Below are 27,592 nucleotides of genomic sequence, written 5' to 3' on the forward strand. Positions count from 1 at the left end.
AATGAGTTTAAAAGTGGGATTGGAATCTCAACAATTCTCTTAAAATCATTGTGATATTTCCAAGATTAGATTTCTAAAAAAAATGTACTATTTCTGAAAGAATTGTTTCTATTCCTATTTTCATTCTTTTTTTTTTTCTTCTTCTTCTTTTTTAAATTAGAGAATGTATCCTGTATTGGTTCTGGACAAAATTGCTGCAGTTGGAAATAATGTCACAGGGATAAGGAACTATTCTGACAAATAGTAACATATATGTCCACAAAACCTGCTTTTCTCACTGTTCAGTTTTGAATATTGAAATTCAATCAAGCTTTTTCCCCCCCAGAAGTGACTTTGAGGTTATTTCACTTTTGAAATTTAATTACTGGGGGGATGAGATTCCTTTTTCTTACACTGTATCCTTCCCCTGTGTGAAGAAGTCCCTGGTATGCTGTGGTTAATGTGTGATTATCTCACTTTAACTTCATAAATCACTTGTGTACCTCACAAGTAGCAAACTGAGAATATTTTACATTAATCTTTTGTAAATTTAGGGGTGCTTAGTAAACATTTTACCCTTATAAAATTTTGCATTACCACAGCTATAACAGAAGTAATAAACTGGGTTATAGGAGATAGAAGCTAAGCTTTATTTTTTAGAGAGTCGTATAGTCATTTAATAACAGCAGAATGTACAAGTGGTAAATGCCATAGAACTGAAGGTAGCATTTAAGGTTTTATTGAAATATTTTATATGGTATGACATCTGCAATACAGAGAATTGCTTTTAAGTATAATGGAATCAGCAAAAAAAAGCTTTAATTATTTGTTAAAATTATATAATGTTTCATATATAAACATAAAATCATGTATATGCATAGGTGAATATGCCTTTTTATAAAAAATATCATTTAAAATTTAACATACCGTGAACATCTCTAGAAGGATTCATTCCATGTACGCATTCTGAAATAATAGAAAGTAGGAAAATAAAAATAGTCATATGAATATACTTGCAACCAACTGACAGTTAATGAAATTTAATTTAAATATAATAACAGCACGTTTAAAAACAATTTCTACTGAATTATTTTTTTGTTGTTGTTAGTTCATGGCTTCTCATACTTTTTAGTACTGGAGGTTTTTCACACCATTGTCCAAATATATCCAGCATATTTGGCACAAAACTAAAAACAGCATATCAACAAATAAAAAATAAACTGTCATAGGCACATGATTTTATGTGTCATTCATCCCATTGCCTGCTAATACTGAATGTGTGTTTTAGACCTTTTCCCTTTAAGCTCTTTATATGATTTAATAATAAAGATAAAAAAATACACCAGGAAGGTATAGAAATGAATCAGAATTCAAGGTGAAATTAAAACCAAATTCTAACTGAATGTAAGAACACTTTAAAATCTGTAACCAAGCAGAGGCTAAATAAAAAAAAAAAAAGCATCCTTTAAAGCAATGAAAATAAACAATTTAGAATCTGTCTTCTAAAAGGAGTAAGCTGGTAGATAGATATTATAATCATTTACTTCCAGTGACAAGATGTTTTAGAAATATTCTCCCTTTCTTGTTTTCCTTCTCTTTATCTAGAAAGGAAGTTTGTTTACATTGAAACTACTCTTGAAATAACAGGTGATATCAATTATTATTGTAAATAATTGTCATACGATAATTTCCAAATAGAAAGAATACAACAGTTACTAATATGGCATTATGTAAAAATGTGGATGTGTAACCGATGTGATTCTGCAATCTGTATTTGGGGTAAAAATGGGAGTTCATAACCCACTTGAATCTAATGTATGAAATATGATATTTCAAGAGCTTTGTAATGTTTTGAACAACCAATTTAAAAAAAAAAAAGAAAGTACTTACTACATGCTGCTGCATAGACGGCTCTAGGGAAGTACCTGAAACTAAGTCATATAAAGCTATTCTCTTTCCCTTGAATACTTACAGGTAATATTGTAATTTAAAATTACCCTATCAGCCTTGGGTATTGATAATAATCAGCACCCAACACATATTAAGAAAATGCTACTTTTTAAAGCCTTAGGATTAGAGCATTTCAAATACTGCAGACCTAAAGCTTTGAGCCCCACTCTACAATATTAGTATAATATGACTTTTAAAAACATTAAAAATAAGGAGGTAATTATTTCAGATTTCCAGACGCTGTTTAAATAGGGAGGAGAACAAGATGTGCAGCTCCTTAGTTGTATATTTTTGCCAAAGTAAAAAGAGCAAATAAAATAATTAGAGCTTCTGAAGGACTGCCCTATAATGAAAGATTAAAGGACTTAAATATGTATAGTCTCAAAAGAGCTTCCTTAACACAAAAATTTTAAAAAGATCATGGTTTACAAGTACATAAAATGACTCCATAAAGATTTTCTTAAAGAACAGGGCAGGGACAGAATCATTTGCACTAATTATGAATGACAAGGTAAGAAATAACCAGTGTACCCCAAAGCAGGTAAACTCAGTTTTAACAGCACAGAGGTACATGGGGGATTTCAGACAGCAGGATTTATGCTGGAGACCCAGCAGAACCAGGCACCCTGGAAGTTCTCTCGAGAGACCCCGAGAAGCCTCTCCATGTCTAAGGCTGAGAAGCTGCAGGAGAGTGGAAAACAAGGTTCATACACACACCTGCTATTTGGAAAGAAAGGCCAAGATTTTTGTTCTTTAACCTTAAAGGCAAAAGCGAGAGGCTTTTGAAAGTTATGCATGTTACCTCTTAAACACTTTTTCGCCTTGAGAACTCAGCAGGCAAGGGGTGCAGGTGAGGTAGAATATGTGGGGATTTGAAAGGATTTGCCCACAGAGATGTGAAAAGCGCTAACTTAAACCTGAATTGCAGGAGAGGAGAGGTTTGTGGGTCCGTGACAGTGGAGGTGGAATCTGGCAGGCTCATCCTCTTGCCATTACCACTGAAAGTGATCACATGCCTCGCCCAGTTGAATCCCTGCAAAACCATTTCCCTCTCATTTTACAGATCAGGAACCTCCCTTTGAGAATTCAGGAAAGTTGCCCAAGGTCACTTCATTCTTGACCTCTACACACACACACACACACACACACACACACTCCCATCACACACTCATGCACTTATGGGTTCGCATGAATGATGAGCTATGTTTCTTTTGACCACAACTGTGTATTTTTATGGGTATCCCTTGCAGAGTTGGGAAAAATTAACTCTGATCTCATCTTTCATTTTTATCCTATGGTGTGTTATGCATGGTCTTTAACAGAAAGTATTTCTGAAATTTTTACCATGCAAATATCAAATATTTAGGAGTCACATCCTGACATAATTTCTGGTCATCTAGAGGGCTTGGGGAGCAGGTCAAGGGTCATTTGACTGAGATGATTTAAAATGCATAATAAATATAAAATGGCTTTCTAGTCTTTTCTGACCTCCATTCATCCCAGCAGGCAACTTTGAGCCTTTTCCAGAATATGAAGCATTTGATTTTCCTCCTTGAGCATTTCTCCAGTGGTTCTTATGTGCCAGGCAGGGTGCTAGGCTCACTGGTGACAAAGTGTAAAGAGATGGCAGCAAAGAGGTGTCATAGCTGCTAACAGACTCATGTGCAGGGCACAGGGAGCCGGTGGGAAGAGACACAGGAAGAAGAGGGCCCAGTACCACCTGACAGGCTCAGCAGAGACTTTTTTTTTTTTTTAGTAGAGGTGGTGCCTGATTTGACCTTTGCAGGTTGGGTAGATTTGTAGGTGGTGTAGAGGGATGGAGGAAGAGTTTGGGGAGGGGACGGTAGGATGGAAGAAGGCTCTCCAGGGCAGAAGGAGCATCTTAAGCCCGTCAGCTCCAGTGCAGTTGGAGCGAATGCTTGAGATCAGGCTAGGGAGGGCAGAGGGTGGCGGCTCACAGAGAATCTGAACATATAGATAATGGGCAGCTTACCCAGCCTGAGGAAATGTGAACTTCAGCATGAGGGCCATGATTCTAGAGATGCCATGCACACAGCAAATTAATGAGTACGCCTTTCAGAAAATAAGCCTGTCAAAGGTGGCTACATGAACTGGAGCAGGCAGAAATGAGAATCAAGGGAGCTGTGAAGGGATCTTGAGGATCTGAGTTAAGGCAGAAGCAAGAGGAGGGACAGGAAGGCTGAAGGTGAAAGAGGCAAAGTTCACCCACTTCCTGGCCACTAGTCGCAGCAGAGAAGGACAAATGAGGATGGGCTTGGAGGTCAACATCAGGATTCATCTTTAGCGGAACTAGAGGTGCTGCTGGTGGCAAAAGCAGTCAGAAACCCATGGAGCGGTCTCATGTGGAAATATCGAGCGGATCATCCTCAGAATTTCTGGGACAACTTTATATTCCACAAAGAACATGTCCAGGGAGAAGAGAGCATGAAGGGGTGTTGAGAGCCACAGCCGAAGGGGCCCCAGCAAACTTCCAGCTGCCGGCTGATGATTGGCTCACAGCGGCCCCAGCAACATCTAGCTGATTGGCTCCTCTGCGGTGATGCTCATTGGGCTGTTTCCCTGCCCTTTCAGACCACGGAGCTGCTCATTGGGGGACTTTTTTGGCTCCGCCCACGTGACCCAGCCAATAGGCCTCAAGAGCAGGAGGATTGTGGGAGGTGGAGAGAAGCTTGTGTGGGAGAGAGAGGCTTGTGGAAAGCCGGTGGTGGCAGTTGAGGCTCTGAGGGTTTTTCCTGAGAGGCTGTTTTGTTTGGCGTGTGTGGTTCTAAAAATAAAGTTAGTTTCTTTTGACAAGTGGCTCCTGATTGTGCCCAGCCAGACTGCGGCAAAGGGGCTCTGGGGTCCTTCCAAAGATGAGCACAGGAAGAGGGATGGACCAAGGAGACTGAGCTGGGAAGGGAAGAGGAGAGAATGGGCCCTAGAACCTAAAGAGACGGGAGTCTGCAGAGGAAAGCCATGTCCCAAAGACCAGAGAAAGGTTCTGAAGAAGAGGACTGAAAAGATCCTGTTGGGTCTGTGTGTTGGCAGCGTGACCACAGCTGGGCCAGAGAGAGGCAGAGGAGCAGAGCAGCCAACTGTGGAGCACAGAGACAGCCGTGGGGAGAGCCAGTGGGGTGCAGGGAGGGGGGGAGGGGCTGGTGGAAGAGAAGAAACCCAGCTGAGTGCAGAAGGCGGGAAAGAACAGGATCAGCGGTGCAGTGCGGGTGGGAGAGTTTTACTGAACAAAGAGCAAGGTCATCAGCCCCCACCTCAACCGGGTCTTCCTGTGGTTCCCCCATTGCACTAGCTTCACCCCATTTCCAGACTGGAATCCATGGATTTATCTTTGACTTCATCCAATCTGTTGCCAACTAGTTTTCTTTGCTTGATTAATTTGTCCCCCTATTGCCATCATTTTGGTTCTGATTTTCTGACCTCTTGCCTGATTTCTGATGAAGATCTCTTTCAAAGGGTTCCCACTCATCTCATATGGGACTGCCACACCCCAGCTCTGCCAGCCTTGCCACCCAAATCCAGTGCAGCTCAGAGCATCCTGCAGGGGGAAGGCCCCCTCCCCTCCTTGTCCTGGAAGAGGATGTCAGGGCTCTCAGCTCTGCCTCCCTCTCAGAGACCAGCCACAAGCTTCACCGGGGCTTCTGCATCTTCTGAATCACTCTTGAACTATACTTTGGGTTTTAGGCCTTGCAGTATATTGGGGTGTGGGCTTGGTCAGAGGCAATGACAGAGTTGTTTTTTTTTTTCAGAACAACATTATTTAGTGTAAAACTCTGGGCCCCTTTCCACACTCTTATTCATCCTCTACCATAAAAGATTGAATTGCTTGGTTAGTAACTTTGAAAACAGAAAAAAAAAAAAATGAAGAAGAATCCTACCAAATGGAACCTCTGAGATTCCTACCCTAATCCCTGTGAGTATGACGATGAGCTATTATGCTCTGGCTATGGTCCTTGGAAAAGAGGGCTATTTCCTATGTAAGCATAGGTTTTGAGTCAACCTACAGGGAGATCAGCCCAGGAAGCCTAGCCTCATCCAGGGAGACTGTTGATAATGGAGAGCATTTCTGATTGGGTCAGAGGTGACGTCTATTCCCGGAAGGGGCAGTCAGTATAGGAAAACAGTCCTTCGATGCTGAGGGTGAGCCCCTGGCAGCTAGCCAGCAAGGAAACACGGGCACCATCCAATAGCTCTGAGGAACTGCACATGCCAATCCCCACTTGCATATGGGTTTTCCCCTAAAGCCTTGAGATAAGAACTCCACTTGGCTGATCCCTTGATCTTTGGCCTCGTGAGATCCTGAGCACAGAACCCTGCGGAGACCACCGTCCTTCTAACCTACAGAGCTGTGAGTTCAAAAACAGGTATTGTTTGAACCTCTAAATTTTATAACTTGCTAATTGCATAACAGTAGAAAACTAACACACTGAGCATACTCTTCCTCCTTCCTGTTGTTTTGGGTGACACTACCTGTGTATCAGTGAGTGAGTCTGCATATTTCTGAGGCTCAATGGTAGGAAGTCTCATGCCTAAAGCTCTAGAATGTCTATAAGTGAAAAAGTTGATATTTTGATCATGTCCATGTGTGTATTCCTTTGTCCATCTCACACTTGATTAGGAGCAGGGGAACCTTTCATCTGGGCCCTCCAAAGTCCATTTATACAGTTGTCTTATTCTCTTCTGATCCACTCTCACCTATACACAAACATGACCACTGGATTTTCAATGCCTCATCCATGAGGCTGTGTCTGACTTATCTTTAGATTTGCTGGCACCAATGCATAAATTGAAGCCCCCATATCAGAAGCCCTGGGGGTCTCAGTCACTATAAATTCTGACTTAGCAGGTCTGAGGAGGGGGCTGAGATTCCTGCAGTTCCCCAAAGCTCCCAGCTCTACATCTATGACGGCTGGTCCAAGACACTCCCAGCTTGGCAAGTCCTCAGCACACAGCTTGGTCTCCAGCAAAAGTCACGCCTAGCACAGACTTTTAGGCAGGAAGTTTTAAAAGTTTTTCATAGATAGCAACGTAGATTGACAGTGAAGTCATCTTGGATTGGACTTTTTAAGCTAATTGTAAATGGGCAATATTTGTATCCCCCTCAAGATTCACGTTAAAGCCCTAATTCCCAATGTGATGACATCAGGAAAGGCACCTGAGAGAAGCACGGAGGTTAACATGAGGTGGGGAAGTTGGGTCCTTGTGGTGGGACCAGCGCCCTTATTAGAAGAGAGATCCCTCTCTCAATCTCTCCAGGACATGCGAGGACAGAGCAAGAAGATAGTCATCAGCAAGCCAGGAAGAAGGCACTCTCTTCAGGGCCCAATGGTGCTGGCACCCTGATCTCTGACTTCCCAGCCTCCAGAAGTGTCAGAAGTGAAGGCTTGTTATTTAGGTCACCCAGTCTATGGTGTTCTGTTATAGCAGCGTGAGCTAAGCCAACTGTGACAATGGAAGTTGTCTCTTAGTGTTTTTCTGTCAGGCCTTCCCCTGAACACTCTCCACACATTACCCCACTTCACCCTCCAGCAAGGAGGTCTACAGACACAAAGGAGGAAACAAAGATTCAGTAACTGGACATTTTGAACCCAAACTCCATTTACAGTTTGCCACGAGAGTGCCTAAGTTGTAACCAGCACTCTAAACCACCTTGCAAGTTGGTTCATATTCTAATATTTTGTCTTTAAACCAGGTGGGCATTGTTTCTTATCCTAGAACAGCACCATCTGATAGAAATATAATATATGTATCTAACTTAAAATTTCCTAGAAGCCACACTTTCTTACCTTTTTTAATAAGAAGAAATGGATGAAATTCATTTTAATTATGTTTTATTTAGCCTAGTCTATTCAAAACATTGTCACTGGAACATGTCATCAAGGTAAAAATTATTGGTGAAATATTTTACATCTTTTTTTATTACATCTTCCAAACCCTGTGTGTTCTTCATATTTACAGTGCATCTCAATTGGGTTAGCCAGAGTGCAGGGCTCAGCAGTCACTTGCAGTTAGAGGCTATCATATTGGTCAGTGCAACTCTGCAGGGATACTCAATGCACAATTCCGCCTGAAGAACAATTCTGCTACTGTTCTGCTAGACCCCTGTTTCTAACCTGCTACCAGTGAAGACCATTAAAATGTGCACCTTCCTTGGCTCATATTTTCCCTCCGAGCTATCCTGAAATGAAGTTCAGAATTTTTACTATAGCATCACTTGGTTGACTCAAAGGCAGAAACACACACACACACACACACACACTCACACACACACACACTCACACACACCACACACACACACACACATACATGGCAGCGACTGGATTGCCCAGGCTACTAACCAGTGTCAACACCCCAGTGCACTCCACAGCCCCTGGTGAGCCACAGCTCTTCTTTCCCCTTGGCACTTGGTAACCATGGATGGATGGCTCAGCCTGTAAACTACTACCCTGGTTTCTTTGAACTCTCAAAAAAATTATCAAAAGCGTCTCTTGTCCCTTTCTTTTCCTACAACACTAGTATTCTATGAAATCCATCCAATGGTTTCTTAAATATCAGCAATACAGCCTAGAAATAAAGGTTCTGTTTTCATAGGTCACAATTTAAAAATTGCTAAGCAGCTAAAGAAACTCATTCTCAAATAGGAATCCCTACAAACAGATTTCCTTTGAAAATATGGCATGTAGATTTTTCCAAGAGCCACTCAACACGCCAATGTGTTAGCAATCCATCAGTTAAACTTCAGCAATAGTTCAGTGCAGTGAGGCAACTTGTACTGAGCTGTGAATCACATCCTCCTGTCCTCAGAAGACAAAGCCAAGGTCTGTCATAGAAACCCCAGGCCTCACCTCCCGGAGGGGCTGGCTGCTGGGAGCCCCCAGGGGCCCGCTGTGTCTTTTGAGCTGCATACTTGTTGCCATCCTTTAGTCCTTCCAGTGGACTGTGAAGTCAAGGGCCCATGCATGGACCCTAGAAACAGTGTGGACCCTTCTCCTCATTCTCTCCGGCACCATTAGCCATGGAGGGTGGGTTTGAAGCCTATACTGAGAACTCAGTTTCTGCCTGAAACTGTCTCCTCTTTGAATGCTACCCTCCTCTAAGCATTATGGGGAAATACCCATGTGTTAGGGGGCCTCTCAAAAATCACCTGGACTTGAGGAACAGGGAGGTAAGTTTAGGGACTTGACCATGACTCTGATTCTCTACCTGAGCACTCTGAGGCCAGTAAGGCATGCTGCTGGATGATGAAAGCAGGGCCTATAAAACAACTAATGCTATTACAGCTTGCTTTATTTTAGGCATTTTAGTTAGTAGATTTAAAGCCATTTTAACCACAATGAATTTGAAACAAAACCAATATTTATTTCTAGGTTTCCTAAGAAACCAATGAATGAATGTATGAATAAATAAACAGGGTCATCTTATTTTTCCTATGACCATCTCACAAAAAAAAAAAAAATTCTCCTCCCCAAATTGAATAGTTTATTTTGTAATTTACCTTTTCTCTTTCATTTGGATATTTATGAAATAGGAAGGTATGTTTTTTTTCCCCTTAAGTAACATTTATGTTTAAAAATAACTGAGTCATTTTAAATGGCTCTTGAACTATTAGCCATAGAGAGGAGGATTGGGATTAACACAGAACCAACTCAATATAATACATTTTAATGACTATCATTTTCCAGCGTTTCTCTCCTTTCATATAACATTTTCCATTCTTTTCAAGCAGGCCCAAGGAAATGTGATTTCAAACACAAATAAGTAGCAAAAAAATAACTTAGCTTTTATATCTTCTGGAGAATAGTAAAACTGCATTATTGCGGTGTTCTGTAGCTTACATATGGATTAAGTATAGAACAAAACATAGTTACTTAGTATATGTTACCTGTAATAATTTATTATTACAACCATTAGAAATTTAAAAATCAGCTTTTTCACTAATTCTTCTTTCTCTGTTAGCCCAATTAGTAAAGTTTCACTATTATATTACAGAATAATAGCTTTAAAATAATAGGGAGGTACAACACAGTCTACTTTCTTTAAAATAAACAGTTTTGAAATTATTCATTATTAGTAGTACTATTAGTACTTCAGATTGGCACTTTATATTGAGATAAATATTTTTCTATATGTGATTTCATATAAGACTGCCCCACACATACAGCAGAATTCCTTAGAAAAGGAATTTAAAAAATTAAGATAGATCTTTGGAGCTAAATTGCCTATTTTGCATACAAGAATTCTACTCAAGAATCAGGAGTAAGAAGTGTAGCTAAACTGTGAGATATCTATATTGCTCAGTTAAATAATATATTATAAATGTCTGCCTTAGAATATTCCACAAGCACTCAGGCAAGAAAGCAAATACTTTCATATTAATCCTGCTATTTTCCAATTTGGAAAATCAACTTTGAGCTAAAGTTGCCCTTGCCCTGTTTTCTTGCAGGATCATGGAATTATCATGATCCATAAAAGCTTTAAAATGTCATGTTGCTATATAAAATTTAAAAATTTAAAAAACTGAAAAAAACCTAGCAGCAGCAGAACTAATAATTCTAGTCTCTATATAGTTACCTTTTGAAAATTTCATAAAAATTGTCAACAATAGACATGAGAATGGTTACATATTTTCAGATTATACTAATAGTATTATATGATTGATGTTCAAGAAATAATCCCATTTTATGAATAATGCCCCATACAATGAAATGGAATAGTTAACATTTTTGGACACTTTTGACAAAACAGTATTGTCTATTTCTCAAGTAGACAATGGTTAAGTCAGATTTAAACTTTTCAAAATAAGATTTCCTTAAGAATATTCTGCCATTTAAATCTATCGCCTATGTTAAGGAAATGTTAAGGAAAATGTTAAGGAAATTTTGCTACCTTTTTGAATGAGTAACTGGTGTTAATTTTCTAGGGTCTACCTTTTCCTGAAAAAGAAGAAGAGTGAAAAGAATTGTTTTTCAAATTAAAGAAAGATTTCTGAAAATAGATATTTTCTGATACCTATTTTTCAACTTATACTTCCATGCATAATGAAAGTTTTACACAGACATCACCCACAAATTTTAAACATAATGGAGTACAAAATAATATTTGAGGAATGTTATTATATGTTTTTGCAGAGTAGGTAGGTTTTTAAAAATAGCAATAGCAGAGGGACAGATGTTTGACCACACATGACCACAAATGAGCCCCAAAATGAATTCTCGCTCATTTCTACGAGAACCACTGACCAAGGAGTGTGCTCATACTTTGTGGTTATACCACTCTCCCATTTTTTCCTGCTTCAGTAATTACCTAAACAATTCAAATGCACACGAAGATTCCCATTTTGAGGGGAATTTCAAATGTATTATGGGTTAATATCGTACTCATAAGATTCTAAGAAGGATCTGAAGTAAATATTTCTATAAATGGGAATTTTAAAGAATATTTTTAAAGCATTCATGTTAAACAGTTCTGTAATTGTCAAGTTTTCAGTTTAGGGAGGAGCATGCCCTGTTTGAGAGAAACATATTCTAGGTCAAGTCTTTCCATAGGAGAAATTGTATGGTTTCTCAAAGAGGAATCACTCTCTTTAAGCCAAGAACTCTCTTTTATACCGAAGCCACCACATGATGGAGAGGACTTCTAAGGAGAGAGGAAAAGGTCTGCAGTTGGTCTGCAAATACCACACCCAGGCCATTGGAGCCACGCAGTCAGAAGGGCCAGCTCCCAGCCTAGCAGGATGACAGGACGGGCAGTGGGTACCTACAAAGTGGGTGGTGGGCTCACTCTCTGAGGCCTGCACAGACCCCTTCTCCTAATTCACTCTCTGCCCCGGGCATCATTATTTAACACAGACAAACGGAACAGTGACACGAAGTAAAAGGCAGGATGGACATTCTCTTCCCCTCACTACCCCAGCTCACCAGAGAATTCATTTCTCTTCTTTTTGCCTCAGGCATATATAGGCTAGCAATTTTCATTTCGTTACTGAAATGATTTCCCTCCTACACTGCCCAATTACAGTGGAAGTGGATTAAGACTTCAGTTAACCCCTTTGTTTCCAGGAAGAAGAAGGAACAACGCCACAGGTAGGTTTTGTTTTTACTTTTATGGGTTTTTTTTTTCCCCTCCTAATCAGGATAAACCTATAGATTCATCATATTCTCCCCAAAAGACATTCCTGTAGTGAAAACACGATCCTGCCTTAAGGTAAGTAGCAAAATAAAAGCCTCTTTATTCAGACTTTTATTTTTATGCTGATCATCTTTATATTTAAAAGTGCTCTTGAATTTTTATGCATAGAAGTAGGAAATTCAAATATAAACAAGAAAGTTATAATAACACAAGAAACACACCACTTCCCAGGTTATAGAGAATGAATATGGAAAACATGGAAAATTTCCTTGGTTTTATTTAGCTTGAAATATCTGAATCTTTAAAAATAAAAAAATAATAAAGAAAGCAGTGTGGAGAGATGTCTAGAAAATGCAGGGTCACCTCAAGTCTGCAGCTTATTAAGTAGTCCCCACCACAACCCCAAGAACCTAAAAATAAAAACTCCTATAGTAAAAACATCCTCTCTTTATTGATCTTTAAGATTTTGGAATGTTGAAGTCCAAAGTCCATATCCCTTAAATAACTCCTCAGTAGCAACCAGTGAAGGCAGAGCTTGTCTCTGTTGGAGGTCTGTTTATTTGCAATGAACAAAAGGGAAGGGGATTTGGTCTCCCTGAAAAAAGCTAAATCCCCCTCTGAGATAAATTCTTGAATCTTCAAAAGTAACTATGGTTCTTTTCAATTTTTTTTTTTTTAAGAAATCTTATGTAAGTGTACACAGGATGGGCTTAACAGGTGGAGGACATAATTTACATCTCAGGAAGAGCCTGGGTAGCGGAACAGCAGGTCATGGATGCACTGGATCTTGGTTATGCTGGAATTTGATAGATTTCGGGGTTCATGAAGCAACTGGATCATTTGACATTTGGGAATTCATCAGGGGTCCCTAGTTTATGAAAATAGAAAGCTATGGAATCTCAAAATTGGAAGACTATGGGCTGATAGTGTTTTGATGACTGAGCACATTTTAGTGGACAAAATAATAAAGGTCACCCACATTTTCTGAGCTACTCTGAGCTCCAGGCAATGTGGCAAGGCCTTCCCTTCCATTATCCCTTTTAGTCCTCCTGCTAAATTCATTAAGTGAGGACCTATTAACGTCCTCAAGACCAAGTTGGAGAGAACCTGAAAGTAATCCTTTGACCCCGATACAAAGAGCAGATGATCTTCGAATTGTGTACATTTAAAAAAATGTTTTTCATATAACTCTTTCAAGAAGTTTTATAACAAGGACTTTAGAGGATGACTTTTGCTTCTGGAGGCAGCCCCTCTGGGGGTGAAGGGGCTTTGCCAACAGGCCAGCTCTTGCAGGTATGGTGCAAAGAAAGAAGGAACACAGAACTCAGATAGAGGGATAAATATTTCAATGACTTTTCCAGAATGGTGCTTAAGGAGCAGAGCCCAACTCAATTTGGGTTTGAGCCCATGGCCTTATGGTTTAAATATAAAATGCATTAAAGCTCTTTATTTAGAGAGCCATATGCCAGTTTTAGGGAACAGCCCTGATTCTCCCTCTGACTTTAGTGGGAGGACAATGCAGGTAGGTGTCTCAACGCTGTCATTAGTATTCATTATTTATTAGGACTTGATGGTGTACTCAAAGTCAGCCAGGAGGGTCATGTGCCTCTTTGGTGCAAAGCTTGACTCTAAGGACAGAGCTTCGAGTGTGCAGCCTCAAGAGGCCCTTGACAGGGTGAGAAAACCAACACAGCACACAATCCCTGCAGGTCAAGGTCTCCACAGTCCATCACTTGGGTCAATTTAGAAAAAAACAGAAGGAGGCTGCCATGTGACGTTTCTGGAGAGTCACTTCTAAAGCACAGCTTGTGATGTATTTGTTGGCGATTAATTAACACTAATAACAAAAGAGAAGGAGAAGAAGAAACAGAACCACCAAATAACTGGAAGATAGTTTCACACATGGTAAGGAGAAGTACGGCTTCCTCAGGCTGCCTGTTGACTGATGGCAATTTGAATGATGGCAATTTACTTCTGACTGTTGCTTATTTTTCAAAAAAGTTTGAAAGACTCTTGCCTACCATGTCCTTTTTTTCTTAGTACTCATTTTGTCCCGAGTCACATGGCTTGGTGGGCTAACTCTCTGTGGCTCCAGAGGCCTCCTGACCTTCCTGGGCCTCAGTTTCCTCCTTTGCCAGTCTAAAACCGTGGAATTCTTAAGAAGACCAAATTAAATCATAGCTGCTGAAACACGTTTAGGAGCAGAGCCCGATTCAATGGTCATCCAAGGTAAAGCACTATTATGAAATAAATCAGAGCAGAGCTGTTTTGAAGGCCACCCTTCTACAGAAGAGCATCAAATCATTTTGTTCAAGAGGTAATAAAGAGTCCCAGCGAACACTCCACGCAACTATTCATTTTGTAGAGGGAGAAGGAGGCTCTGAGAGATGATTTGGCTTTTCCAATCTCATTTCCAAACAGTAACTAATCTGGGGTCCCTGGAGTGTAAATTATTGTTTTCTCATTGTTGGTACTGGGGATTGAACTCAGGGACACTTAACTAGTGAGCCCCATCCCCAGCCCTATTTTCTAGTTTATTTAGAGCAGGGTCTCAGTGAGTTGCTTAGAGCGTCACCATTGCTGAGGCTGGCTTTGAACTCATGATCCTCCTGCCTCAGCCTCCTGAGCCATAGGGAGTACAGGTATGTACCACTGTATCCAACTACCTGGAGTATAAATTCTTGTCTCTCTCTACAGCTTGCCTCTCCCCTAAAAGCCATTTCACTGTTTTTTTTTTTTCTTTTTTTAAAAAAGAAGGATCATGTGAAAAAAAAATTATAGGAATTTTACAACTCCTGAAATGCTAAGTTGATTTCTTCCCTCTCAAAGTGATTTCTTGGTTGCTGTCACATATACTCAATCCCAATCCCAAAAAGAAATCATAAGAAATAAGTACTACATCTCTAAGAAGAGAGACGGATGAAAAATTCTTTGAAATTCTCAAGATTCAATGAAAATAAAATATGAAGAATAAATATTATTAATCTCCTACCCCAAATGTCAATTGAACATTTATTTTAAATAGCATTGGAAAGGAAGAGGGAATAATATTTCTTTTCCTTCTTTCAAGATCTAAACTGAAAATAAGGGGAGAACAACAACAACAACAACAACAAAATCACCCCAAATATCCTCTTTGGCTCTCCAGAGGAAAAGTGGTATAAAATATAGACATGAATGATACAGCAAGGTTGTTGCTCAATTTTATGTTGAAACACAGTTTTAACTGTCACTGAGGGCCAAGATGGCAAATATTGCATCAATTCCTCTGCAAGGTGTTTCCTGGACTTTGCAGACAGGGGATCGGGGGCGGTGCAATCTATTCTTGTGAAGGGCAGATAAAGTTTTCTGCCCTGCCATTATCTCTTAGTGCTGAAGCTGTAGATAACAGTTTCACACACCCCTGCCCAAGTCCTGCTTTCCCAATTTGTAAGTCTTTATTGCTAAATTCTTGTGTGTGTGTGTGTGTGTGTGTGTGTGTGTGTGTGTGTTTATCAGACACATTTTATCATCCTTCTCCAAATGTCCTTTGTCAAAGTCAGCCTTTGAACTTCTTTTGCTTATGCATTGAATGGGACCAATGATTCAGGATATGTAAAAGGCTTATCTTATAATTCTAAAGAAAGAGGAACAGAACCATTGATCTTTCTGCTAGAATAGATCTTGGGGCTGGTGTGGGTGTGTGTGTGTGTGTGTGTGTGCACATGCTAAGGGATAAGATGTATAACTTTTTTTAATATTTAATTTTTAGTTGTAGGTGGACACAATACCTTTATTTTATTTTTATGTGGTGCTGAGGATTAAACCTAGTGCCTCCCGCATGCTAGGCAAGTGCTCTACCTCTGAGTCACAATCCCAGCCCAAGATGTATCATCTTATTATTTATCTTTAGGGTAAAATGTAATAAGTTACATTATAAAGATGTTTCATGCCTTTTTGTTTTTTGCATCAATTAAACCTCAATCCTGGGGCAGTGAAAACATGCTGAGGTCCAACTTGTCTTGGATTATACTAAAGGCTCCTTTGCCCCCTGGAGCTGGGTTCAGGGTCTGACCCTGGGACTCTCAGTGTGCACTGCACCGGGCTGACTCCATGGCCAGGGCTTCATAGGACTCTTGATCTTATTTGACTGAGTGGACTCTGAAACTGAGCATCAGTCTTTGCACAAAGAATCAACACTTGTTTATATTGCTTACATCTTAATGAGGAAAACAGAATCCATTTGGAGCACAGATAGGTTTATAACTTCTTTCTCTCTCTTTTCCTCTCCTTCTCCCCCTCTTCCTGCTTCTCCCTTTTTAAAGTTTTTCACCATTACCTGTCAGGTTGTAAACCAGTTGCCCACAGTGTTTCGTGAATATCCACAGGCCAGGGTGGCCCCTGAGACAAGCCAGTGGATTCAGTTTTACACAAATCAAGACTTGCACAAACTGCTCTGGGATCAGCTTCCCCAAGCCAGCTCTAACAGCACGTGCACAGCTGATCTTTCCCTGCCCCACGGCTCCGACTCCTCAGTCTCCCAGAGAGACCCAAGTCTGCATCTGTGGGTCTGAGTCACACCGTGTGGCTCCCTGGAGTCTGGCAAGCCAGGCAAGGGCCATCACTTCCCCACCTTCCCCCCACTGGCTGGAGTGCTCAAGACTCTCCCAGGCCCTATTTTTCTCATTTTGGTAATTTCCAGATGGAATCTTCAGTGATGGAGATAATTTTCAGAACTTTTTTTTTTTTTCTGGCAGAGAATTCATTTAGGTTTCTGGGAACTAAGAACAAATGAACTGTCCTTCTGAAGTCAAGAACTGCATAATAAAAGCCAACTGCAGAGGCAAAAGCCGCTCCTTACTTTGTCCTCTCCCTCGCTAACCCTGGACAAAGTATAGGAGTGCGAGAAAATCAATCTCACCCTGCCCCACTGAAACCCTGCGATTGTTCTGAGTGTGCCCACAGAGCCCTCTATGGACTGGACAGTGTCCAGACGCTGCCCTCTGAGTGGCTGTCCTGGTCCTCACCCCATCTAGAGTGAGCATGGTGTGGAGCTCCCAGGGCTCATGCTGGGACTTGATTTAAATAATGCATCATTTTCCAAAACAAGACCTGGGAAGAGGGCCCAGAAAGCCTTCATTGGCGTTTACTGGGGACAAAAGGAGGTATCAGATTAGGGGAAAGAGTTGCTTCTTGATTTCGTCTCATGAAGTTGTGGTATAGGACCCAGGAGAGGGACAGTCAGTATCAATAAACGCTCGTTGGATAAACCTCGTGGCCGTCACATCAACATATACTTAAGGGAATGATGCAAGGTGACATCAACAGGAGCAACCTCCAGTGTCTATTTTGGGAGGATCCTGGTTCTAGATGCCTCACACCCAGCAGCCTTGGGAGGGGGGAATCTGATGTCCAGGAGGCATAGAGAAGGGAGATCTGCCAAGGTTGTGTGTCAGACTGTCAAGGTTATGTGCCTTCGCAGGGGAATGGCCTGTGGTCTGCTCAGTGTTGGAGTCTGTCTGGGGGAATAGGAGCCGTCCCTCCAGCCAGCATCCCCACCCCTGGTGGTTGGCATCTCCTCCCTGTGCCACCGCATCCTCCTGGTCATTCTCCCCACTCCTTCCCTTACCCCACCACAGCCAAGCAGTCAGGGAGAGAAATTGGAACGTGGTTTCCTTCATCCAGACTCTCCAAGTGCTTTCCAGGGTATTTGGGGTTCCAGGCCCTCGGTGTACTGGCCCAGCTAGGACCCTGGCCTGGGAGTCCCTGTCCTCCTCAGCTGGCTCTACCGTGGCACCTGTTCTGTCCCCCAGACATACCAAGCTCCTCCTGCCTCGGGAACTTTTCACTTCTTTCCTTCTACCTGGACTGCCTCCCACCCCCAGGTTTCTCATGGCTGCTCAGCACCATCTTCCAAAGCAGCCCCACTTCTTATCCCTGCACCCCTGGGGTCACCATGGCTTTCATCTTACTTAATTTACTGATTTGTTGTCTAACTCCATCCTCCAAGGGACAGGTGGGAAGGATGGAGTGAGGGAGAGTTTGTCCTGCTCACTGCTGGAGAGCACCTGGTACCAAGAAAAGTACTCGGAAATGAGTCAATAGTCAATAAATGCTCTTTTAGAAATGAATGAATGAATCGCTGGCGATGCCCTCTAGCTGCCACCTCCTGCAGCCTCCTGGCACCCTGAGGCGGCCCAGATCTCAGACTGAGGGAAAAACCACTTCCAGGTGTTGAGTGGCTGGGAAAACCATCTCCCTCTGCCTCGGCTCCTTGCTCCTCTGTCACTGGGTGACACGGGAGCCCCAGGCCACCTCCTTTCTCCTTCTTCTCTGTTTCGCAGTTCTCCTGGTGTCTGGAGGGCTTGGAGGTTGATGTGGTCAGAACCCCCTGTGACCACATCTGAGTTTCGGTCACAGCAACAACCACAACTGGCCAGCAGCACTGGAGCCTCTTCCTAACACACTGCTGCAGATGCTTTGGTTATGCAAATGTATGGCTTTTCTCTTTCAGATGGTAAACATCTCTGGCCAAATCAAAACCAGAGACACCCCGCGGGAAGACTCATCTGTATACTCTTGGTTTTATTGCCCCAGCCTGCTCCCCGCTTTTTACAAGGGCAGACCACTTTGGGATACAAGAAAAGTGGAAAGGGATCTCTTTGCATTTGGAAATCCCATGTCTGATGCGTATCTGAAACTCCAGGTCAGCGTTAGTTAGAATTGTTTCCAGGTATGTGGGACATGGAGAGAGGAGTAGTGAGTGGATCTGAGCTGAAGGGTCCAAGTCAATGCAAAGCAGTGGACAGGGTGGGGGTGGGGTGGGGGGAGCTCCTGGCTTCCCACTCGGTGCTTCACTTGGTCTGTCTAGCCCAGGACCAGGCCTAGAGCTGAGAAGGAGGGCGCAGTCCCTGGCAGGGACTTTTCTTTAAGATGAGCATGGGAAACAGACACCCCAGGGCTCTGGTGCAGGGTGTCTATCCACAAAATGCAGCCAGGAGCCCATTTTCTGCAGAGAGAGGAACTATGGTTGGAAAACCAGGACAGGAGCCTCCTCCACCCCTTTGGGGACAGCGTGTAGCAGCACCCACAGACTCCTGCTTCTGCCAGGCTCCATGCTTTTTAAGTCTCGTCACCTCGCTTTGCTGTTTTCTCTTTCAGCCTTCTACCATTCTGAATTGGGATTCAGGGCAGAGTCCTGATGGACATTTTGCACTGCGCTGTGTCACGGGGTCCAGTCTGGGGCAGGCAGGGGGACCCTTTACATTGTATTGTTTAATAATTCACATGGCAGCATTGTAGGGGTACTCTCAACTGCTTCTTAAAAGTAATTAATTGATTTTCTGACATATCAGTTAACAATATTACCCTGACACAAAGTTGAGTTTAGGCTCTCGATTGGACTAGAGGCTGCCTGGATTAAATTCAGCCTGAGTTTAGCTTAGGAGATTCTAAAAATATGCCTCTATAAAAGGAAAGGCTTTTTACATGGAGTGTTGTCTAAAAATCTAAACCATATGTCCTTCCTGGGGCTGTCAATGGACTAAAATATAGGCCTGAGTGTGTGAAGCTGCTCAGACTTGAGCATGTGGGAGACGTGAAATCACCTGCTGGTACTCAGTGAGTCTCACACTCTGGAGGGAAAGTCGCCCAGGCTGTGCAGAGGGAAACGGGGGAACTCCATCCAAAGGTGGCTTACTAGGGGCTCTTGGAATAAAGCAATGGCCCTCTGTCCCTGATGCTGATCATCTCCTGGCAGGCAGGCCGACTTTTTGCATAGCTGACTTTGCAAGATCCATTCATGGCTGCCCTGTGATGCAGGTCTTGTGCATAGGGAGGATTCTTGTCAACAACACAGACGTTATTAATGGGCACATTAAGACACAGATTGGTTAAGTGGCTTGCCCTAGGTCATGTCATGAGGCAGTGGGATGTTGGGCACAGGCACTTCTGACATCTCGGCTTGTATAGGGACTCATGTGACGAACTTCTACGATGAGGAAGTCCATGTGTATTTAAACACCTAATGAATCCGTGGACATTGGGGGTGTAGCATTTCTTCCTCATTCCTGATGCTTCTAGACACAGGGAGGGGAAGGGACTGCAGGAACATGGCTCTGCTCTTTTCCCCTCTCTGGGTTGGGAGGTGAACCCAGAAGGGGGAGTGGCAGCTCAGGAATGCAGCCTCCTCCTCCAGCCTTCTTCTTGGGCTGGCCCTGCAGGAAGCACACCCTGTGGCCTGTCTGCAGGGCCCAGCACTGGCACAGCCCTGCCTGAGACAGGCGAGTGAGTTCAGCAGTAGAAGCCATTGTCCTGTGCTGTGAAGCCCCATTGGGCAACCTTGGAAAAGCAAGGATTTTGACTTGCCTATGTCTTGCTTCTTTCTATCTATGTGTTCATTGATTTGGATCTCAGGAAACCTGCCATTTATCTTCAGCATCCACAAAGAGATCTGAGCTGAGGGCCAGACGATGGCAGAGCCAGCCCGTTTGAGTCCAATATACACAGAGCTGAGGTCTTGCTTCCCAGCTGGGTTGCTTGCACTAGGCTGGTCATTCATTCTGCTTCTTGAATGACAGAATGGGGATGATAATTCTTAACTCATAACACTGTTATGGTGATTAAACGAGATACTCCGTGGGACAAGTTTACCCCAGCAGGTTCTCAGTTAGTGAGACCTGAACTATTTTCTATTGCGAAGTACCAGAAGATGTAGGAAAAGTGCTTAAAAACCTCACTACATTTCCATATTGTGCTATTGTACTTTTTAATATTTCGAGAGCATCTTAAGTTCTGAGAGAGACTTTCCTGGAAAGATTAATGACTATGTGAAGGGAAGGGAGAGTATCCTTTAAGACAAAAAGTTCAGGGAACATCTCACAGGGAAAGCCCAGCTCATCTCTGATCAGTTCCTGCTAAGGATGGTGCTTGACAATCCTCACTTAACTGTGGGACGCTTCTTTCTTCCTTGCTTAGCCTAACCCGTGTGGGCATAAAGATTCACATTTCTGGTATCTGCTTTGGTTACATAGATGTTTTATGTGGTGAGCCTCATGAGAGAGAAAGGAATTTTAAAATCACGTGAAGAAGTGTTATATGCAAATAAAAATGTTCTCATTGATATTCATATGACTCTATGGATCAGGTTTATTATTGTGTTTGTTGCTTCTTGGCAATGTGGAAGGTGTTGTCAGACTACAGAAATAAGTGCAAGAGATCAATAATGTTTGGGTGACTCACTTCAGAATTATCTCCAAATATTAACACTCGCAAATTCCTTTTTTTCTAGGTCAGTGTTTTTGCTTGTCTGTCTTTTTTCTGAGACAGAGAACAAAAGTTAACGTAAAAGTCTGAGTAGAAGTATCCTGGGGGTCTGAGGTGTGTAATATCAACAAGGCCTTCACATTTCTTATCTTTAGAAGTGCAAAAGCTTTTACCCCGAAATATAGGTTGTTTTCTGTTTAAAAGTATGGTAACAGGAGCTCCAAGGCAGATTCAATAATGCATATTCTGGAAGTTATTTAGGTTAAGAATAGAAGAGTTGTTTTTGTTGTTGGGGGAGTGGGGAGAGACATGAATTATTTACCACGGCTCTAGAGACGGAAGAGAGCTTTAAGATTTTGCTGAAGTCACTGATTGATTTTCTGACACAACAAGTGAGATGAAACTCAAGCGGCCCATCGGCATTGCATGTCAGACACACGATCTCCTGGTAAATGCAGAGCTGTGTTTCAGTTGCTGGGGGTTTGTGTTTCGGTGTGGGGTGGGGGAAAGCTGATCTCTGTTGCCTTATAATTAATATGCCACATACAGTTCTCGAAGAAAACAACATATGAATTCTATGCTCAGTTCATGTGGCAAAGCCTTTCCCATGCGAAAAGTCCTGTCCTAGGCAATTTGGGGAAGTGAAATTTGATGCAGGTATGGCCCCCAACCCTTACCAAATGCATAGTCTAAAAGATGGATCCTCAAATACCAATAGTCCAGGCTAGAATGCCATGAAGGGGGTCATGGAGACAACCACTGGAGCTACGGGAGCTCCCTGGGAGCTCAGGAAAGGGGGGAATGGGCTCCATCTGGGGAAGCTTTGAGGAGATGTGGAGAGGGCTGAGTCTGGAAGGAGCGTGAGTTTTGAGATCCTCTACTGGGCCAAGGAATTTGAGGTTAGCAGCATGACAAGAGGAAAGTCAAGGAAGTAGGAAAACACAGGGAATGTCCCAGAGTGGCACACAGGGGAGGTGGCTGCATCACACAGCAGCATGGGGAAGAGGCTCAGGCAGGACACAGGGTAGATAGGGAGGCCGACCCTGGGGCAGGGCAGCATTTAGTGAGCTGCCAGGACCCGAATTAGTTCTTTATATGTGTTATTTATTGATTGCTCACAACACTCAATAGATACCATGCATGTTCTATTTTCATAAATAAATAGAAGATTTATAGAGAGCCAGTAATATCCAAGGCCACTCAACCTGTAAATGGCAGAGTCAAGATTTAGGTTCAGCAGCATTGGTACAGTGAATCCATGCTGTTTCTGGTATAATAGAAGTCCTACAACTAAGTCTATAACCCAGGGGTTTAGAGACTTATTTCCCAAGGGCAGGTGAGCATCATACAAGGAGTTTGAGTGACAGAAAAACCTAAGCAGTTATACTTCTTAGAAAGCCTCAGGAATGAGTGGGCAGAGGTTGGAAGCCCCTCAACCAGTGAGGAGATATGGTAGACATCTTGGTGAGGGGCTGTGGTAGCCAAGGAAACAGAAGGTGGATGGAGAAGACAGGTTGAAGAACACTTAGAACTTTGGAACTGGACATAGGGGTTCAGATGACAATGTCCAGGTGTTGAGCCTGGGTGATGGGGAGATTGAAAAATACCAACATTATGGATCATCAGGCGGCTCTAAGTTGAACTTAGAGAACTAAATTGTACATTAGCATTCCGGATCCTCATTCTGAATGCACGAGTATTCGATTATTAGCCGATTATTAGCCAGTAAGAGAGATGCTGGACAGAGTGGTAGTAAATCAAATTAGGTCCACTCCTGCTGGGGTGAGAGATTTAATGAAACAACAGCATCCCTTGATGTTGGTCTTGCTCTTGGCAGAAATATCTCAAAGAAGAGAGATGGGAAAGTGAGCAGACAAATAGAGAAAATGAGAGAGAGCCTGCAACGTTTAGCCCTCATACAAGCGCTAAAGTGCATGTGAAGCTTGGCGATACAAAAGGCAAGCCAATTATCATCACGGGAACTTGGAATCAATTTGTAAGATGGCTCAACTGGACCCCAGATGCATAAACAAAAGAATAAAAGATGGTTATAAAGTCCTTGGCTTTTACCCAAGTAATGATGCTATCTATGTTAAGGTCAGGTTGATCTGAAAAATCACTATGCAGTAGTCTGAGCTCTTCCCTTGGTGGTGCTCATGAGATGGGAGATGCCTGAGACGACACTTCTCACCTTGAAAAGCTCTAGGGGAGGCTTCTCAACAGATGTTCATGACAACTGTCCTCTGGCCTGGGAGTTAAAAGAATCAGGTGATCAGCCGCATTGCCAGGTTAGCACTGGCACTTAGTGAAGTAGCCATCTGCAGTTGCAAGTGGTACATGGAGGGAATATGTTTATGAGTTTATTTTGAAGATTTGCTTATCTTATATATTGTGCTGTCATTGATGTCCTTGACTTTTATTTCTTGGGACAGGATAGCTTTATGATCATGAAGACTGTACTATAAATCTTTCACAAACTTCGTAAATTATATGAAATAAGACGTGAGATATAAACAGGAAATTACAATATAGTTTTACTTTGAGATAGATCATAATGCTTAGTATATGCCAGACACTATCATTATATATCAATTCATTTTAAACTAACTCATTAATTCCTTTCACATCGATGCTATGAAGTAGATATTATTGTATGCATATTTTGCCGATGAGGAAACTGAGGCAAATAGCAGTCAAATAACTTAACCAACCTCCAAGCAGAGGTGGGATTTGAATCTGAAAAGTTTGGTTCCTGAATGTGCCTCTTAACTAGTCTTCTAACCTGCTTCCCTGGCACTGAAACTTCATCCTTAGCATGGATTTGCAAGCACAGTCTTTGAGAAGGGCTAAGAATGGAGACACAGGACTTCTGGGAGAAGAGACCTCTGACCCAGTGACCAATAGGAACCAATTTAACTAAATTCAGTGAAGACTTCATTTTATATGTGAACCCTGTTATTGGAAAAGGGGCCCATTCGGTTCTTTGGGCTTCTTGACCTTCTGCACTATTTGCCAAGTTTGCATGGAAGCTCTGGCTGGAGGATCTCACAGGCACACTGGCCATCCTTGCTGCAGTGAGCCGGGTAAGCCTCTGTCCCTCCTTAGCGGCGGCTTTCTCTCCACCACACATCTGGCTCGCACTCTTCTGGGGGTGGTGGGGTGTGTGTGGGAGAGATTTACCAAATTAGCATGGAGATAAAAATACTTTCTTCTTTGATTGAGTGGTCTTCTTATAGAACAGAGACAAAATTAGATCCAGGAAGTGGCAGGTACTTTGGTAACTGATGCTTGATCACTGAGCATTATTAGATTCAGGTTTTTGCCCCAAAGAAACAAAAGAACATTAGAAAGGACTACTTTAGATGGATCAAATTGTGAGGGGCACATGCACATTCTGTATTAGTGTTCCATTTTGGAGGCATGCTGGAGAAGTGGATATAAGCATGCTCTCAGTGGAGAAATCAGAAGGAGCTCAAGGTCCATGTTTGATGTGTGAACATAGCAAAGCAGCACAGTGATCTTTGTCCAAGAAAGGATCTCTTGGTCTTTAGACAGCTGGCCTCCTTCCTTCTTTGATCAGCTTTGGAGATTCTCAGGTACTTTCTTCCAAGCAACTAAATACATTTTAAGGATCACTCCCACCCACATAGAGGGATTTTTAATTTTTTTTTTATTTTTTAGTGTTTTCCTATTCCACAACCAAAGCCTTTGACCCTGCATTTTCTTTCAACTGATAGTAATTATGGCCAAGTCATAACAGGAGGAGGATTGTCCTGTTTCTGGAAATGAGAAAAAGCAAGTACGAGAACAATTGAGGTAGCTGGTATGAACTACAGTGGAGTGTCTAGCCAGAAGCTCACCCAGAAGTCTGCCAATTTCGACCAAATTGAACAGTCAGTATAAACCCTATGAGCAACACCCACCTCTGCTCCTCACAGTTCAGCGGGAGGCACTACATTCAGGGAACACACCTGAGAACGTCTTTTGGGGTGACTCTCTGGAGACGGTCTTAACACACCTGAGATTCTCAGGACCTTTTCCACTTCTCACCTGAAACCTAGAGTTGAACATGAGGCCAGCGCTGTTCCTCTGAGATGGCGATGGAACAGAGAGATCACACTCACGTCCCCACGGGCAAGTCACAAGGGCACTGGAGAAGGCCCTTTTTTAGGAATACCAGGAGTTATTTAAATATCATTTCCCCCCTCTTTCTACATTGATGGCAGTAAAATGTGCTCAACATAACATTTGCCATTTCAACCAGCTTTAAGTGGACAGTTCTGTGGGATTAAGTACAGCCTTGCACAAACATTGCCATCATCTCCAGAACCTTTTCATGTCCCCGGGTTGAAACTTTGTAGCCACTAAACAACAGCTCCCCATCCCGCCAGCCCTGGGGGTCACCATCACCTTCTGTCTCCATCAGGTGACTGTTTAGAAAACTCCCGGCAGTGGAATCAGTGCATTCGTCTTTCTGTGGCTGGCTTATCTCACTAAGCTTAATGTCCGCAGGCTTCCTCCACGTGGTAGGTGTGGCAGAATTTCCCTCCTTTTCAAGGCTGACTGACATCCCATTGGAGGAGTGGGCTACATTCTGTCTGTCCATTCACCTGCCGATGGTTGCTAGTGTTACTCCCACCTTGTGGCTCTTGTCATTAGTGGTGTTATGAACGTGGGTGTACAAATACAAATGTTCCTATTCACTCTGTTGACATAAATAGATTTTAAAAAATATGCAGAGTCCCATATGACCAAGCAAGCCCTTTAGAAGATCTGTGGCAGCATTAATTAAGATGAAGATCTTAATTTAAATTTATAGAGGTAGAAATTTTTTATTGGAACATAGCTAGTGTTTGACAGGGCAGTGATATGGAGCAATGTAGGCCCCAAATGGCCAATGGTCATTATCAATGTCCTGTGTATGTGGCAGACCCTAAAGGTCAACTTCCTCTCTTTAGCCTGATACAGTGGGGTTGATGAATCCTCTTAAGGGACAGCTCAGCACGGCCGTTAAGACAGGTGGCAATGTAGTTCAATGTGACCAGAAATAAAGACAAGACTCAAACACACGGGGGCTGCTCATTCCCTTTCATCTTGTGCAACAGCAAAGATGAAATATCTATATTTAAGTTATGTTCCTTAAGAGGGGGGCTGTCACTGTCCGTTAGCTTTGTGGTTTTCTTTCCAGCTCAAATCGGCCTTGTGAGGAAATTGAATAGCAATGAGCCAGGCCCTGCTTACTTGATGACAGTTAAGTACATTTTTAATCATGACGTCATGAAAACCAGTGGCACATTTCTAAAGAGTCAGAGCTTGATCTCAAACAAAACTCTAATTTTAGTTGTTTCTAAAAACATCCGCACACACAAACCCCAAAACCCACAACCTACTTATCAACTTTGTAAAACCAAGATGTCCCATGGGAATTCACTCAAGTGCAAAACTAAACTTGTGGTGACCCCCAAACCTACTGCCCGCCCTTCTTCCTCAGTTTCATGAGTGGCAACTCTGTCACCTATCACTCATGAGAGAAACCTCAAGCCTCTCTTTCCCACCATTGCAACCTCCTTCCCATCCACTGGTTCATGCCGTTGACCCCCTCTACACTGCCAGGGTCTCTGGAGCTTATTTGTAGGTTCCCTTGCATGGCCTTGACCCCCAACTTCCATCTTCCATGTTCATGCTGAACCAAGTCTTTCATATTCAAACCTGAACTTATATCTCTGCCTAAAATCTGCTGATAGTCCTAGGTGCCAGAGGTCCTGCACATTGGGGCCTCTGTACACACGCCTATGTACCACATGTTTGTGCCCCAACCCAAAGTCACATGTCAAAGTCAACCACCGATGTAATGATACTAGGAGGTGTGGCCTTCCAGAGGTAATTAGGTCCTGGGGGTGGAGCGCTGTGAATGGGAGTAGTGCCCGTACAGTGACATGCGCCAGAGCTTGCTTGGTCCCTGTGTGAAGATACAGTGGCCAGGTGGCCATATGCCAAATAGGAAGGAGGACCTCACTGGAACTGAATCTGCTGGCACCTCATCCTTTTAGAGTAAATTTTTTTCTTCTGTAAATGTCTATAGCATTGATAGTTTAGGTCATATTGTGAAAACTTAATTATAGAGATCTCCATTCTCTAAGAAGATCATACAAATCTATTTTTTGCATCCCTAATGCTATACATTAAATCGTGGCCCTCCCCAGATGTGTTGAAGTTCTAACTCCCAATATTTGTGACTGTGACCTTATTTGGAAATAAAGTCTTCCCAGTTATAAAT

The 27,592-nt window shown here is 42.5% G+C and overlaps 1 protein-coding gene across 5 annotated transcripts in view; it reads right to left on the reverse strand.

Annotated features, from left to right (window-relative positions):
* Runx1 (RUNX family transcription factor 1) overlaps window positions 1-27,592 on the reverse strand; it is a 228,483-nt gene that overhangs the window by 93,809 nt on the left and 107,082 nt on the right. For 2 of the 5 annotated variants that reach the window (XM_046439089.2, XM_046439086.2), the window contains exon 3: window positions 907-945. The exons of the other annotated variants lie outside the window; for them this stretch is intronic. In XM_046439089.2, the coding sequence (XP_046295045.1) occupies window positions 907-945 (39 nt within the window). The remainder of the gene's footprint in view (window positions 1-906; window positions 946-27,592) is intronic. 5 annotated transcript variants of the gene reach the window in all.

The sequence above is a fragment of the Marmota monax genome, unplaced genomic scaffold, assembly GCF_021218885.2.
Source record: "Marmota monax isolate L192 unplaced genomic scaffold, Marmota_monax_Labrador192_F-V1.1 WCK01_AAM20220418_F8-fsc00125, whole genome shotgun sequence".
In the NCBI taxonomy this organism is placed as follows: Eukaryota; Metazoa; Chordata; class Mammalia; order Rodentia; family Sciuridae; genus Marmota; species Marmota monax.